General features: G+C 39.6%; 2 protein-coding genes across 2 annotated transcripts; both read left to right on the top strand.

Moving 5' to 3' along the window:
* Positions 1–426: 426 nt before the first annotated feature.
* LOC103933839 (transmembrane 9 superfamily member 11-like) lies at positions 427–3,000 on the top strand. Its single transcript, XM_018644135.2, has 2 exons — positions 427–592; positions 808–3,000. The coding sequence occupies exon 2, from the start codon at positions 829–831 to the stop codon at positions 2,800–2,802; it is 1,974 nt and encodes a 657-aa protein (XP_018499651.1). The 5' UTR covers positions 427–592; positions 808–828; the 3' UTR covers positions 2,803–3,000.
* A 979-nt stretch (positions 3,001–3,979) lies between these two features.
* On the top strand, positions 3,980–8,769 carry LOC103933870 (adenylate kinase 5, chloroplastic). The gene is made up of 19 exons (XM_009343569.3): positions 3,980–4,281; positions 4,391–4,492; positions 4,759–4,887; positions 4,972–5,106; positions 5,482–5,628; positions 5,772–5,846; positions 5,952–6,045; positions 6,276–6,313; positions 6,425–6,553; positions 6,658–6,693; positions 6,761–6,841; positions 6,924–7,062; positions 7,225–7,304; positions 7,430–7,495; positions 7,623–7,652; positions 7,727–7,836; positions 8,104–8,241; positions 8,343–8,372; positions 8,460–8,769. The coding sequence occupies exons 1-19, from the start codon at positions 4,087–4,089 to the stop codon at positions 8,482–8,484; spliced, it is 1,779 nt and encodes a 592-aa protein (XP_009341844.2). The 5' UTR covers positions 3,980–4,086; the 3' UTR covers positions 8,485–8,769.
* Positions 8,770–14,754: the final 5,985 nt, after the last annotated feature.

Below are 14,754 nucleotides of genomic sequence, written 5' to 3' on the forward strand. Positions count from 1 at the left end.
TCCATTGACTAACTCATGAATCCTAGTGTTTGATTCTTGGTAGTTTTAATATTGAAGTTTATACCGATTGGACAAAGTCACACCAGAATATTAAATTTACTTCATGACTTAAATAACGTAGCATCTTGTCAATTATTTAATAATGTGCATTCTTGGCCTAGAAGATAGAAACAATATAGGTAAGTCTCACTATTGAACGGTTTATCGCAAATTTTACAAAAATCATATGCAACATGACCTGTTTCTTTATTTGATTTCTAATCTCTCTAACCGACGTGTTAATGACTTAACAACAACGTTCTCAAATAAATAAATGTGACAAAATATAAAATAAGTCTCACTGGAGAAAAATTAGGCAAAATGGCAATTCTAGGAAAATGACATAAATTTAATTAATTAAAATGGTAAATGGAGAGCCGAGATCTGTCCAGAAAAGGGCCAAAAGTTTGGCACTCTTTTGAAAATCCAACCTTATAAAACTTGCACCCCAAACTCCTCTCACTCGCATCTGCGGAGCTTCGAGATCTCGCTCTGCTGCTCCACTTCTCAGAACGCGCTCTTCAGGTCGTCCATGTCTGATGCTCCAATAAAGGTTAGTGCAGATCCTTCCTCATTTCATTTGGGTAAAAACAAAAGGATGGAGTTTTTATATCCTTTGCTGCTTATTTGGTTGTGTATAGATCTTTACTGATGTGCAAGTTGTTGATTAGCTTTTGTGATTGAATTTTGGTTGAATTTGAAAACCCATATGGAAATTGTGCTGATTTTTTGTTTTTGTTGCGTATTTTCACTTCTGGGTTCTCCCAGATCTGACTCAAACATCGAAGAATGGACGTTTCTCATCGATTCACGATCTGTGCTTTTACCATTTTGTTGATTTTTGAATCCGGATATGGGTTTTACCTTCCGGGTAGTTATCCTCACAAGTACCTTGTTGGGAGCAACTTAGGGGTGAAGGTGAATTCTCTGACTTCCATCGATACCGAGCTGCCCTATAGCTATTACAGTCTCCCCTTTTGTCAGCCCGCAGATGGTGTTAAGGACAGTGCCGAGAATCTCGGTGAGTTCCTTATGGGGGACCGCATTGAGAGCTCTCCGTATCGGTTTAAGATGCACACCAATGAGACTGAGATCTTCTTGTGTGAGACGGGTCCGTTGTCGGCAGATAAGTTCAGTCTCTTGAAGCAGAGGATTGATGAGATGTATCAGGTCAATCTGATTCTTGATAATTTGCCTGCGATCCGGTATACAAAGAAGGAGGGATTTTTGTTGCGGTGGACTGGGTATCCTGTGGGAATTAAGGTTAAGGATGTGTACTATGTGTTTAACCATTTAAAGTTTAAGGTGCTTGTTCATAAATATGAAGAGCCCAACGTAGCACGTGTGATGGGTACTGGCGATGGGTCGGAGGTGATCCCAGCAGTTGCTAAATCAGATTCAGATGAGCCTGGTTATATCATTGTTGGGTTTGAGGTGATACCTTGCAGTTTCATGCACAATGTGGATTCTGTGAAGAAGTTGAAAATGTATGAAAAGTACCCTGCAAAGATACAGTGTGATCCCACCACTGTGGCAATGCCAATTAATGAAAAGCAGTCGGTCGTGTTCACATATGAGGTTGAATTCGAGGAGAGTGACATCAAGTGGCCCTCACGGTGGGATGCTTATTTGAAGATGGAGGGATCCAAAGTCCATTGGTTCTCTATTCTCAATTCTCTGATGGTGATTACTTTCCTTGCTGGAATTGTCCTCGTGATCTTCTTGAGAACTGTTCGGCGGGATCTTACTCGTTATGAAGAGCTTGACAAAGAGGCGCAAGCACAGATGAATGAGGAGCTGTCTGGCTGGAAGCTTGTTGTAGGGGATGTTTTCCGTGCTCCAAGCAATCCTGCCCTGTTGTGTATAATGGTTGGTGATGGTGTTCAGATCCTTGGGATGGCAGTGGTGACCATACTTTTTGCTGCTTTGGGGTTCATGTCGCCTGCTTCTCGTGGAACACTTGTTACAGGTATGCTGTTTTTCTTTATGATCCTTGGTGGTGCAGCTGGTTATGTTGCTGTTCGTCTTTGGAGGACAATTGGCTGTGGAGATCACAAGGGATGGGTTTCGGTCTCATGGAAGGTTGCTTGTTTCTTCCCCGGAATTGCCTTTTTGATTCTGACCACCTTGAATTTCCTGTTGTGGGGTAGTCACAGCACAGGAGCCATTCCCTTTTCTATCTTTGTTATTCTCCTTTTGCTGTGGTTCTGCATTTCTGTTCCCCTTACTCTTGTTGGTGGATACCTTGGGGCCAAGGCACCTCACATAGAGTACCCAGTTCGAACCAATCAAATTCCTAGGGAAATCCCTGCGCAGAAATACCCGTCCTGGCTGTTGGTTCTTGGGGCTGGCACTCTCCCCTTTGGCACCCTATTCATTGAGCTCTTCTTTATCATGTCTAGCATTTGGATGGGCCGTGTCTATTATGTGTTTGGGTTTCTCTTCATCGTATTGATCCTTCTCGTTGTGGTCTGTGCTGAGGTATCTCTGGTTCTAACCTACATGCATCTTTGTGTGGAGGACTGGAAATGGTGGTGGAAGTCATTCTTTGCTTCTGGTTCGGTTGCCATATACATTTTCCTGTACTCCGTAAACTACCTTGTATTCGATCTCAAGAGCCTGAGCGGACCTGTCTCTGCAACTCTTTACTTGGGGTATTCGCTCCTCATGGTTGTGGCGATCATGCTTGCGACAGGCACAGTCGGGTTCCTCTCTTCATTCTGGTTCGTGCACTACCTGTTCTCTTCGGTGAAGCTGGACTGAAGAGTGTTTAGCAACTCAAAAGATCGGCACGTAAAGAAGAGTTACCGGTGATCAATCGTGGAAGACAGAGTGCAAACTTTTACAGATGTTCTATCCTGTGTTACTTTTCATTTTTATCGTGTTAGGGAACTTAGTTCGTTCTAATAACAATGTTTCGTCCAGTTTTGCTAAATTCTTTAAAAGATGAACATTACACCATCGATTATAGCTCGATACGGACGTTTATTTGCAGTAAGTGTGTATGAAATCTAAAAATATTTTCTCTGAAAGCGGTTTCAGTCATTTAAAAGCACTTTCAAACGAGTTCGTAGTTTTCAAAGAGGGAGAATCCGATTCGAATCTTGTACCTTAAAAACATACACACTCGAAATTGAGACTCGTTAAAAATTTTGCATTGAGAAGGGTTTGTCCGGGCACACGGTAGTACCCGATTTTGTTTGGGACTATTTGTTTTCATTGTCGTATAATCTTCTTCGAGGGCGAAAATTGATACTCTTTAACGCTTTTCTTAACTGCGAAATTTGATCATTTGTCAACTGTAAAACTTAAAATCCCTCGCTTAACGTAGTACTAAATGACTGATATAGCACTTTTAGCCCATAACTTTTTACTAGGACATTCAAATGTTGTTAGCATTTTTTTTTTTTTAATAAAAAACAGAGTAATTGCTTTTTGTCAAACGTTATTAGAAACACTTTTATGCATCTGAACTCTTCCTAAGAATTTATTTTCTTGATGGAAATAAATTAACGTTGTCATCATTAGCATCCAACTTTTCTAATTCATCCAATACTATATAAATTTAATAGACCTTGAATAGTAATGTTTTTCAACGTAAAGGCAATACGACATGATACACAAAGTGTTATAATACAAGTGGTTGGATACTTAAAATTTTTTTTGAACCACTTGTATTATAACGTTTGGTGTACCTAATCGTATTCCCGTTACATTAAAAAAACTTGAACAGGGTATCCAATTCCACCGCTAAAATTTCCAATCCAAACTAAATTTTTTTGGAATTTGAATATTTTTTCGAAAAATATTAAATGCATTTATAGATTACGAGAATTCCAGAGTTTCGGCTCGCAATCGTATATAAATGGCTCGGAGGACAAAAATGTCAATCCAACTCTAAAGAGTAGAGCCTTTTTCAACAGAGAAAACCAGAACTAGTGGTGTCAGTTTTTCCGTTAGCTTCAGCCGCTTATACTTCTTAGCCTCCTCCCTCCCTCTCCCTCTCCCTCCCTCCCTATCGTTCACACACAGAGAGAAGAACAAAGAATGTTGCTCCACTCTCTCTCTCCTCTTCACTCCTCCAATGTCTACTCTCCCTCTGTCTTCCCTTTCTCTCCCTCTCCCTCTCTCTCCTCTTCTTCTTCTTCTTCTTCCTCTCTCTCCCTCGAAACGTCTTCGAACCGTATCTGCTCTCTGCGACTCTACAGCAATGCCCATTTGAGGATCACCTACAAATCCAACGTAGAGAAATAAAAAAAACACATTGACGTTGTGTTTATGTTTATGTCAATTTTCTCTTCTTCTTAATCAACAATGTTTGTTGTGTATTTTGTGCTCCGTTTTTTGGCAGGGACTGAAGCTCAACTGTTCTCTGAAAGAGCCTCTGAAGGTGATGATATCCGGTGCACCGGCGTCCGGCAAAGGCACTCAATGTGAATTGATTGTCAACAAGGTAACCATTTTAGGATCCGTTCGGGGTTGCTTCTTTAGAAAACACTTGTTTTATGCTAGAAGTGCTTTAATTATTAACACATTGAAATCTTTATTAAAAATCCATGTGCTTTCCCAGAAGGCGCTTCTATGACCCTTGAACGCCTTTAAGTTTTTCTGCTAAACATAGGCAGCGCTTTTGATGTCAAAATGTACTTTTAGCCTCTTTTAGCCGTTACAGAAGTAGTCCCAAACGGGCTATAATATAGAAGGCCTTGCATTCTTCAGTTTGGATTGGTACACATATCAACGGGGGACCTTCTCAGAGCTGAAGTGTCATCCGGGACAGAAATTGGAAACAAGGCCAAAGAGTTCATGAATGCCGGTCGTCTGGTCCCCGATGAAGTCGTGACAGCGGTATTATTCCATCAACTCATCATGACTGAAAATCTCACATTATTCGTAATCGTATCATAGATTCATAGTCACTTGCTTTTGTAGATGGTGACAGCACGGTTATCATGCGATGATGCAAAGGAAAAAGGGTGGCTTCTTGATGGGTATCCGCGGAGTTTTAACCAAGCGCAAAGTCTGCAAAAATTGAAGATTATACCAGATGTGTACATTGTGTTAGATGTATGTGAGTCTCATATATAACGAGTGTTATCTGCTTAACCGATTGCCATCAAAACTTTATCTGCAAGTAACCTAGTTTCATATTCAATTCTTTCTTTCGAGAAGCATTTAAGTCATCGTTTTAAGGAAGCTGACTAAAGCTTCTAAGTTTGCTTAATTTCTGATGATGTATGTTAGCTGTTTCATTTGATTCAAACTCATAAAATCGTAGTTTTGTGAGCGACATTTGAGTAGAAAATCATTCATTTTCTAAAACAAGTAGTTTTGTATGTGTAATATATAGAAGTTATTTCGATTTGTCACCTCAATTCCTTCTGTATGAACTTTGTACAAATAGAATTGATCTTTACATAGTTTTTATTCCGTAATACTCAGGTTCCTGATGAAACTCTAATCGACAGATGTGTTGGAAGAAGGCTAGACCCAGTTACAGGGAAGATCTACCATATAAAAAGTTTCCCTCCGGAGACTGAGGAGATTAAAGCAAGACTTATTACTCGTCCTGATGACACCGAGGAAAAAGTATGATTTGAACATCTTGAATTTCTAATTTCTAATTTCCGGTAACTTGTGAGCGATTTCATATGTTATGTGGCAAAACTTTGGAGCAGTTAAACTCAATTAGTGCCTCAAAATCTTTTGAGCTTATTCTGTTTGCCGTCTAGGTGAAGTCGCGTCTTGAAATATACAAGAAAAATGCAGATTCAATCTCAGCCACATACTCGAATATCATGAAAAAGGTGTTTGTTAATTGACATCTTGTATATCATTTTTCCTTTTACCATTGTTGTATATGAATCTGTGTAAACAACTTTACGCTTTACACTATATCGTTTGAAACACAGATCGATGGAAACCATTCGAAGGATGTTGTTTTCGAAGTAATAGACTCTATACTATCGCAAGTGCAGAAAGATAAAGAAACCAAGATCAAATTAGGTAAATCTTTTCAGAATCTGAAGCACATTGTATGAGTTTCGCTGACTTAAATGAATAATACTTGGAACTGAGTCTTATTCTGTTTTCGGTCACGTTACTTTTACCTAAATGAGTTTTCAAATTTCAATCTTGCATGATGATTTTTATATGCATCTAAAGTTTGAAGAGAGCAGTGACCTAGTAAAATCATACTGAAATTCGATCTCTCTCTCTCTCTCTCTCTGCACTAGGAAAAAGTTGGAGTAGCTCAAATCCGTCTTCAGTTGAGGTATATGTTTAGTTAATTCAGCGTGACTGTTTAGCTATCGAATCAGCCATCGTTAATCCAGATAAGTAATATGCTATGGTTCCGTTTAATTCTTCTTTCACAATTTTACAGGATAACTGGAGGGGAATTCCTACTAAATTGAATAACGTTCCACATTCTCGAGAAATCAGGAAATATTTCTATGAGGATGTGCTGCAGGCCACAAAAAGAGCAATAAATGATGGAAGAACTCGACTAAAGGTTTCCTACCGGTCATTTCTACTTACGGTGCATCTATGATCATATATAAAACCATTGGTCTCGAAAGGCATGTTAAAGTACACATCTTATTTCCAAATTGGCAGGTAGAGATCAATATTCCGGAGCTGAACCCAGAAATGGTAAGGGGGGCATATACCTTAGTTTTCTTAAATCTGTTTGGAGTTGACTATATCTTATGATCAACAGGATGTTTATCGAATAGGAACCTTAACGGAACTTGTTCGAACTATTGCTCTTTCATTTGCCGATGATGGGAAACATGTCAAGGTAATTTGATCCTGGTGGTTTAGATTAGTGACCAATGATGATTTAAGCTTTGCTTGCATTCATTCAAAATTTTCCTTGTCAGGTTTGTGTTCAAGGCTCGATGGGGGAAGGCGCTCTTGCTGGAATGCCATTACAGCTTGCTGGTACTCGAAAAATCTTGGAGTTCATGGACTGGGGTGAATACGAAGCTATGGGGACGTTCATTAACATTGGTTCTATAGGTACAGAAATGTTACGCATCCGTCTGCTAAACAGTCGATGTTCATTTTACTTCAGTATATTACATTATCCGACTTGACTTGAGACATTAGATTCATGATCTTCCATTATAAATTCACGAAAAATGTATACATCAACGCAACATTTCTACATATCAAGAGCAGGTGGCAAAGAGGTAGAAGAGCAAGATGACCTGTTTATCTTAGTAGCTCCTCAAAATGCTGTTGGGAATTGTATTATTGATGTAAGTATATATATCTCGAGGGTCGAAGACTCCACGACTATATTCGTAGGGAGCAAAATTGTACTTGACATGGCTTTCTTTCTACCCTTCTGTTGTTATTAAGAGCCCTTTGCTTAAATTTACAGGATCTAAGAGCCATGACTGATGCTGCCGGGAACCGACCAGTAATTCTTATCAATCCTAGGCTCAAGGTTTAGTTTCTATGCTACATCTGATGAATGATTTGTGCTCGGGATTGCTTAGAGCTGCAAGTGTTAAGCAACGCTAAGAAATTTCTTCTCTTTAAGTGGACATACTGATGACATTTTTAAATTTCAGGATTTACCCGGTTCGAGTGGAATCATGCAAGTAAGTGAAGAACTCTCGACTTGAATTAAATTCATAGAAACCGATCAGTTTCTTGACTATGTCTCGTTCTATAGACCATGGGACGCGACAAGAGATTGGAGTATGCTTCATCATTCGAAAATTGCTATTTCTTTCGGCTTCTCTATTATGCAGGAACCCAGTATCCAATTATGGGTGCTCTCCGGTAAGCTTAGCGCGACTTTCTACTCCACTACTTCCATTTACTTCTCTCGCACACTCATAAATACATGTGTTTGAGGTCGTGAAGAATTGTCTCACGTCGGAAAGTTAAAAAAAACTTGCATCCAGGGAATCTGCAAATGTACTAGCTTGCAACGCAAGAAAATGGGTCAATTATGTTATTAGTCTCCTGCAATGTGCCTGAAACGTTACGATCTTATGTTGGTTGACATGTTTAAGTGTTCTCATCACTTGTCTCCTCATGTTTTAGGTTTTCTTACCCGTATCGCTATGAACTGTACAAGAGGGTGGAAGATCCTTACGGGAAAGAAAAGTACGTAATATTGTCTACATTCCCCGAAAAGCCGAGTATTGATGAAGTGAACGATGCATTTGAAGGAAAGCCTAGGTAACTCTCTCGTTAAAGATTATATGTCCGTTGATTTCGTTTAATTTGAAAGACTGGCATTTCCCTGACCTAACGTTTTCATTTCGATCAAACTTTTGCAGAAATGAAAGCAAGAAAGCCGTAGGATTTTGGTAAGAAATTAAACGTTCAAATACTTGCAGAAGTTTGTAGGTACAATGTTCTGCTATGCTGTTTTAACTGTTTTCTTTGCCTTGTAGGGGATTCTTGAGTGGTATATTTTGAGGTGGAATCTTAGGAAGGTGATCGGGGACTGAAGAAAAAACATGTAAAATATGTCTCATCAGCAAGTTCTCACATAAGAGCCGCGATCTAAGCATACAGGGGTAAAGAGTGAATGCTGTTAACCAATTCAGCTACGTCTGAGTCGCTTGCAACATGTTTTCTTTTTGTATTTGTGCTCTATGCATTCATTGCGTGTGTATATATGTATATGTATATGCATGATATATTCATACGACCATTAGCCACAAAACTAGTTATTTATAATTTTATATCGAACTTGTCAGAGTTGAACTTAACCTTTCACAAATTAACAATAAAGAAAAAAAAAATAAAGAACCTCAATTTGCAGAAGCCAGACAACTCACCAAGTGATCAATGTGTGGCTCACACACAGCTCAACATATCATATATGGCATGAACCACTGGATAAGACCAAGAGTAAGGATATTAAATAATTAGAAATCCATTCGTTTTTTTTTTTTTTTTTTTGTGTATTCAAAAGATGATAATGGATTAAGCAAGTCGAGTTGTGCATAAGGTTTAGTTGCTAGACTATAATGGTAGAAGACTTCTTTCTACACATGGCAAAAAGAATAACTAAGATCCTGAGATTAACTATCAACTACAAGCAAGCTACTTCTTTTTCACTAAGAATGAGTAGAAAATTTTAACTCCTTGAGAATTACATAAATTTGTTCAGTTGTATTTTTTTTTAGAGAACCTCGACGGTAAGAAAAAATTTTATTTATATATATTACCTTGATAAATGAGATCTTTCTAGGGCATTTTTTTTTCTTTTTTATTTTTTATTTTTATTTTTTTTTAAGGAATGGACCCCATAGAGTATCACACCAGCACGCAACATTATGCATATATACTTCCTGCTAATTAATTATGGAAAAGACTTGGCTGCTGAGTTCATTAATTATAATATTGAGTAAAAACCTAACCTTCTCATATTTGGAAACCTAATCAACCAACACAAATCAAATGAGATGGTGAATGCTTTTCTTTTTCTTGTTTTTCTTGATAAGTAAGAAGATATGACAAATTTGCAAGTATCATTTTATTTTTATCATCCACTCACACTGAAGTTCAGTAAAAGCAAAAAGCATCTCAAATTCTTGAATGGATCGTCACAGCATGAACCAGGTGAATAAAAAATTAGGTGCATAATTAAGGATATGACGAACAAGAATTCTTGTATTCTATACTTGGGTCTAATATTCTGAAAAATAAAAAAGTTGTTGTGAGTTATAACTTGCTCTATGTTTACAAATATAATTTTATAAACAAGTTAAACCCATTTAATAAAAGTTACAACTGGTCACAATTTAGTATCGAAATCATTACAACTATATATCATTTTTGCATATCCACGAGCAAACTTGAAAACTTTTCTAATCAAATGAAGATCAGATACCATTAAATCAACTAATCACATGTTTAGAAAATTCAACTTTCAAAACTTTTCTACGGTACTTGCATATATATACTTAATACATTAAACATTTAACAATCAGGTATGCGACCTAAAAAAGATAATATCATATATATAAATAATAGAACTTTTACGGGAATATTTCTTCTATTACTTGTTTTGAAATATATACATGTGCTATCATAGCTTTACAAGGAAACAAAAAACATATACACAAACCTACTTAATAAAGGACTCCTATTATTTACATTCCCTATTTTTCCTAATATTGACTCACGCTAACACTCCCCCTCAAGTTGGTGCATAGATATCACACATGCCCAACTTGACAAGTGAGTCATCAAACCTTCGACTACATACTGCATGAGTTAGAACGTCTGCAAGTTGCTCCTCTGACTTCACAAAAGGTATTGACACAATCTTCCTTTCAAGCTTCTCTTTAATAAAATGTCGATCAACTTCCACATGTTTTGTCCTATCATGCTGTACCGGATTATCAGCTATATCTCTTGCTGACTTATTATCACAGTATAGTCTCATGGTTTCCTTTGGCTTGAACCCAAGCCCCTCAAGAAGCTTTCGAAGCCAGAGAATCTCACAAATGCCGTGAGCCATTCCTCGATACTCGGCCTCAGCCGAGGATCTTGATACTACCTTCTGTTTTTTACTTCTCCATGTAACCAAATTTCCTCCTACAAAAGTAAAGTATCCCGAAGTAGACCGTCTGTCACCTACACTTCCTGCCCAATCAGCATCCGTGAACCCCTCAATCCTTAAATGTCCATGCTTCCGATAGAGAACTCCTTTTCCAGGTGCAGACTTTAAATAAGCTAAGATACGCATAACAGCAGCCATATGATCTTCACTCGGTGAATGCATAAATTGACTTACTACACTTACTGCATAGGCAATATCTGGACGTGTATGAGCCAAATAAATTAGTCTCCCTACAAGTCTCTGATATCTCCCCTTATCAACTGATTTCTGATTCGGATCCAAACATAGATGATGTTTTTCAACAATAGGAGTATCAACTGGCTTACATCCCAACATACCAGTTTCTTTTAACAAATCCAAAACATACTTACGTTGTGACAAGAAAATACCTTTCGACGATCGAGCAACTTCGACTCCAAGAAAATACTTCAAATCCCCTAGGTTCTTCATTTCAAACTCAGCCGCAAGATTTCTCTGCAGCCTAGAAATCTCATCACAATCATCCCCAGTAATAATCATGTCATCTACATAGATGATTAGGGCCGTCACTTTTTCCTGTCTCCGTTTGACAAACAATGTATGATCAGAATGACTTTGGTAATACCCAATCTTTTTCATGACTTGAGTAAACCTATCAAACCACGCACGAGGCGATTGCTTAAGCCCATAAAGAGACTTACGCAACCGACATACTCCGGTACTTCTACCAGCACTGTACCCAGGAGGAAAATCCATATATACTTCTTCCTCCAAGTTCCCATGAAGAAAGGCATTTTTCACATCAAACTGTTTTAATAGCCTGTTCATATTAGCAGCTAAAGATATCAGAACTCGTACCGTATTCATCTTGGCAACTGGAGAGAACGTTTCTTGATAATCTACACCATATGTTTGGGTGTATCCTTTAGCTACCAACCTTGCTTTGTACCTGTCGATTGATCCATTGGCTTTGTATTTGACAGTGAACACCCAACGACAGCCAACTGTTTTTTTTCCCTCTGGTAAAGACGTCACCTCCCAGGTATTATTCTTCTGTAGCGCCAACATTTCTTCATCCATTGCGTTTGCCCATTTTTGATCCTTTAGAGCCTCCTCCACACGGGTTGGTACTCGAGTAGCCTCCATATTGTCCACCAAAGTCTTGCGCTCTGGTGCAAGACCATTGCATGAGACATAGTTGGCTATTGGATACTTCACTTTGCCTTCCGGAGAAAACCTGTTAGGAGGCACACCCCGATTTTGTCTCGGTGGCAGCTTATATGTATTTACATCATTACTTGTATTAGTTACATAATCATCCACAATACTTACCTCAGGTATATCCAGAGAAGATTCATTGGGCAGCACTGTGGAGCTAGAGAGAGAAGGGGGTACATTAGTAGGCTCGTCAACAACCTGTCCTGACTGCATGCTGCTCTCGGTGACTGTTGGAGATTTATCACTCGCGGGATCACTCTCATCTGGAACCGGTCCTGACTGCATGCTGCTATCGGCAACAATTGCAGATTTATCATTCTCGGCATGTATAATCACTGCCCCATTATGCACGGCATCAACCACAGGGATTCCTTCCAAGTCCAACCATTTCAGATCATCACTAGAGCTCTCCCCCTGGGGATCTGAAGATGAAGATACGGGCGCATAAAAATACTCGGATTCAGAGAAGGTCACATCCATGGTAACATACATATGACGAGTCGCAGGGTGATAACATTTATATCCTTTTTGGTGAGAGGAGAAACCAACAAACACACAGCGAAGTGCACACGGATCCAACTTAGTGCGATGAATTTTCTGAATATGCACGTACACCACACACCCAAAGACCCGGGGTTGGAGAGTATGAGAAGACACCACAGGAACAAGTTGAGTGAGGACATGAAACGGAGTTTGAAACTGAACCACCCGAGAGGGCATACGATTAATCACGTAGACGGCATAAGTAACAGCTTCAGGCCAAAAAACCTTAGGAACAGAAGCACCCAGAAGTAGTGCACGTGCCGTTTCTAAGATATGGCGATTTTTCCTTTCAGCCACCCCATTTTGCTGTGGAGTATAGGGGCAAGTTGTTTCATGGAGAATGCCTTGATCACCAAGAAACTCTGACAACTCACGATTAATATATTCACCACCATTATCAGAACGAAGAACTTTAATCACAGAGAAGTATTGGGTCCGAAGCATTTGAGAAAAATTCCGAAATACCATACCAACATCACTCTTATTTTGTAACACATATAGCCACGTCATACGAGTGCAATCATCAACAAACGTAACAAACCACTTAATCCCAGAAGAAGTAACAACCGGAGATGGCCCCCAAACATCAGAGTGCACAAGTTCAAACGGTAAAGCTCTTTTATTCATACTAGGCGGAAAAGAAGCACGATGGCTTTTAGCAAGAATACATACTTCACAATGTAAGTCTGATTCATTTATTCCACTAAATAAACTAGGTAACATATGCCTTAAATACCCAAAAGATGCATGGCCTAACCAACGATGCAACAACCACACTGCTTGTAAATTACTAGACCGGGACGCGCGAACTGCATTTGCTCTTCCAGAAACGACGTCATCCACGTAGTACAACCCCTCTCTCTTAGTGCCACGCCCAATTATCTCCTTGGTCTGAATATCCTGGAGTAGACAAAAAGACGGATACATTAGAACAACACAATCCAATTGTTCAGTAACCTGTGGTATGGATAATAGGTGATGGGATAAAGACGGAACAAGCAAGCAATGATGTAAGGGAAGTGATGGGGTGAGATGCACAGTGCCGGCACCACACACGGGTGCCAAAGTACCATTGGCAGTAGATATATTTTTCCTGTGAGATGTAGTCATGTATTGAAACATATTTTTATCATATGTCATATGATCCGTTGCCCCAGAGTCCAGAATCCAACCTGTATGGTGCTGTTTCTCGGAGGCTAAGAGAACATGTCCCATGGTACCTGTGTCGGACGACGAGGCACCCTGAGTACGAGTCAACAAATTCTGACCAGAGGCACTGGGGCTAGGCACGGCTTCCTGAACAGTGGGTGTAGCCGCAGCAAGGGAGGCACAGCCTCCACTGGACCCGGTTACTCCACGCTCCTTGGCACGCAATTTTTTCTTTAACTCTGGGAACCAATCAGGCACTCCATGCTTAGTAAAGCATGTATCTTCAGTATGACGGGTTTGTCCACAGAAATTACACTTCAAATCATCTTTATTTTCGCGGTTGAAGGGACGAGAATTTAAAGATTGATTAGAATAATTACTAGAACGATTTGTACCAGCCGGCCGAGATATCATTGCCATGGACGGCAACCCTCCTTGATTGTTACTTCCACCCATCATGGTAGCATGTCGTTGAGCTTCACGTCGAACAACAGAAAACACCTCCTCAACAGAAGGTAAAGGTTGAGTACGTAAAATATCACTACGCACTTTATCAAACACATCATCCAATCCCGCCAAAAAAGCGTACACACGATCAATCTGAATTTCTTCTCGAAGCGTCTTGAGATCCACAGCACATACCATCTGGATTGGTCTCCGCTGATCTAACTCCTGCCAAACGGACTTGAGATCAGCATAATACACACCAACTGGCCGACCCTCTTGACGGAGTCTGAATGATTTCACCTTTAATTCATAAATCTGAGAAATATCTGACCCATCATAGTAGGTCCGAGCTACCTCTTCCCACACTTCTTTAGCAGTACGTAGGTGAATGAAAAAACCCATAATAGTAGGTTCCATGGAGTTGATCAACCACCCTTTTACTATTGCATTCCCTGTCTCCCACGTCTCATACTCAGCACTAGCCTCAGCCGGCTCCTTGGTATTCCCAGTCACAAAGCCCTTCCTACCGCGTCCAGCGATGTGCATTTCCAAAACCTTGGACCAAAGAGGATAGTTTGATCCATTTAACTTCACGGTATTGGGGCAGACGCATCACTCTGAATAACGATAGGATTCACGACTTGATTATTGGTTGAGTTACTGCCCTCTAACCGCATCACGCCACTGCCTTCTGAATCCATTCGGTGTTGCTCACCAAATCACCAAATCAACCCAAAAAACAACACAATACTACGTACACGCAACCACACCACACA

The sequence above is a fragment of a genome, unplaced genomic scaffold (genome assembly GCF_019419815.1).
Source record: "Pyrus x bretschneideri cultivar Hongxiangsu unplaced genomic scaffold, Pyrus_bretschneideri_v1 Contig44, whole genome shotgun sequence".
Lineage (NCBI taxonomy): Eukaryota > Viridiplantae > Streptophyta > Magnoliopsida > Rosales > Rosaceae > Pyrus > Pyrus x bretschneideri.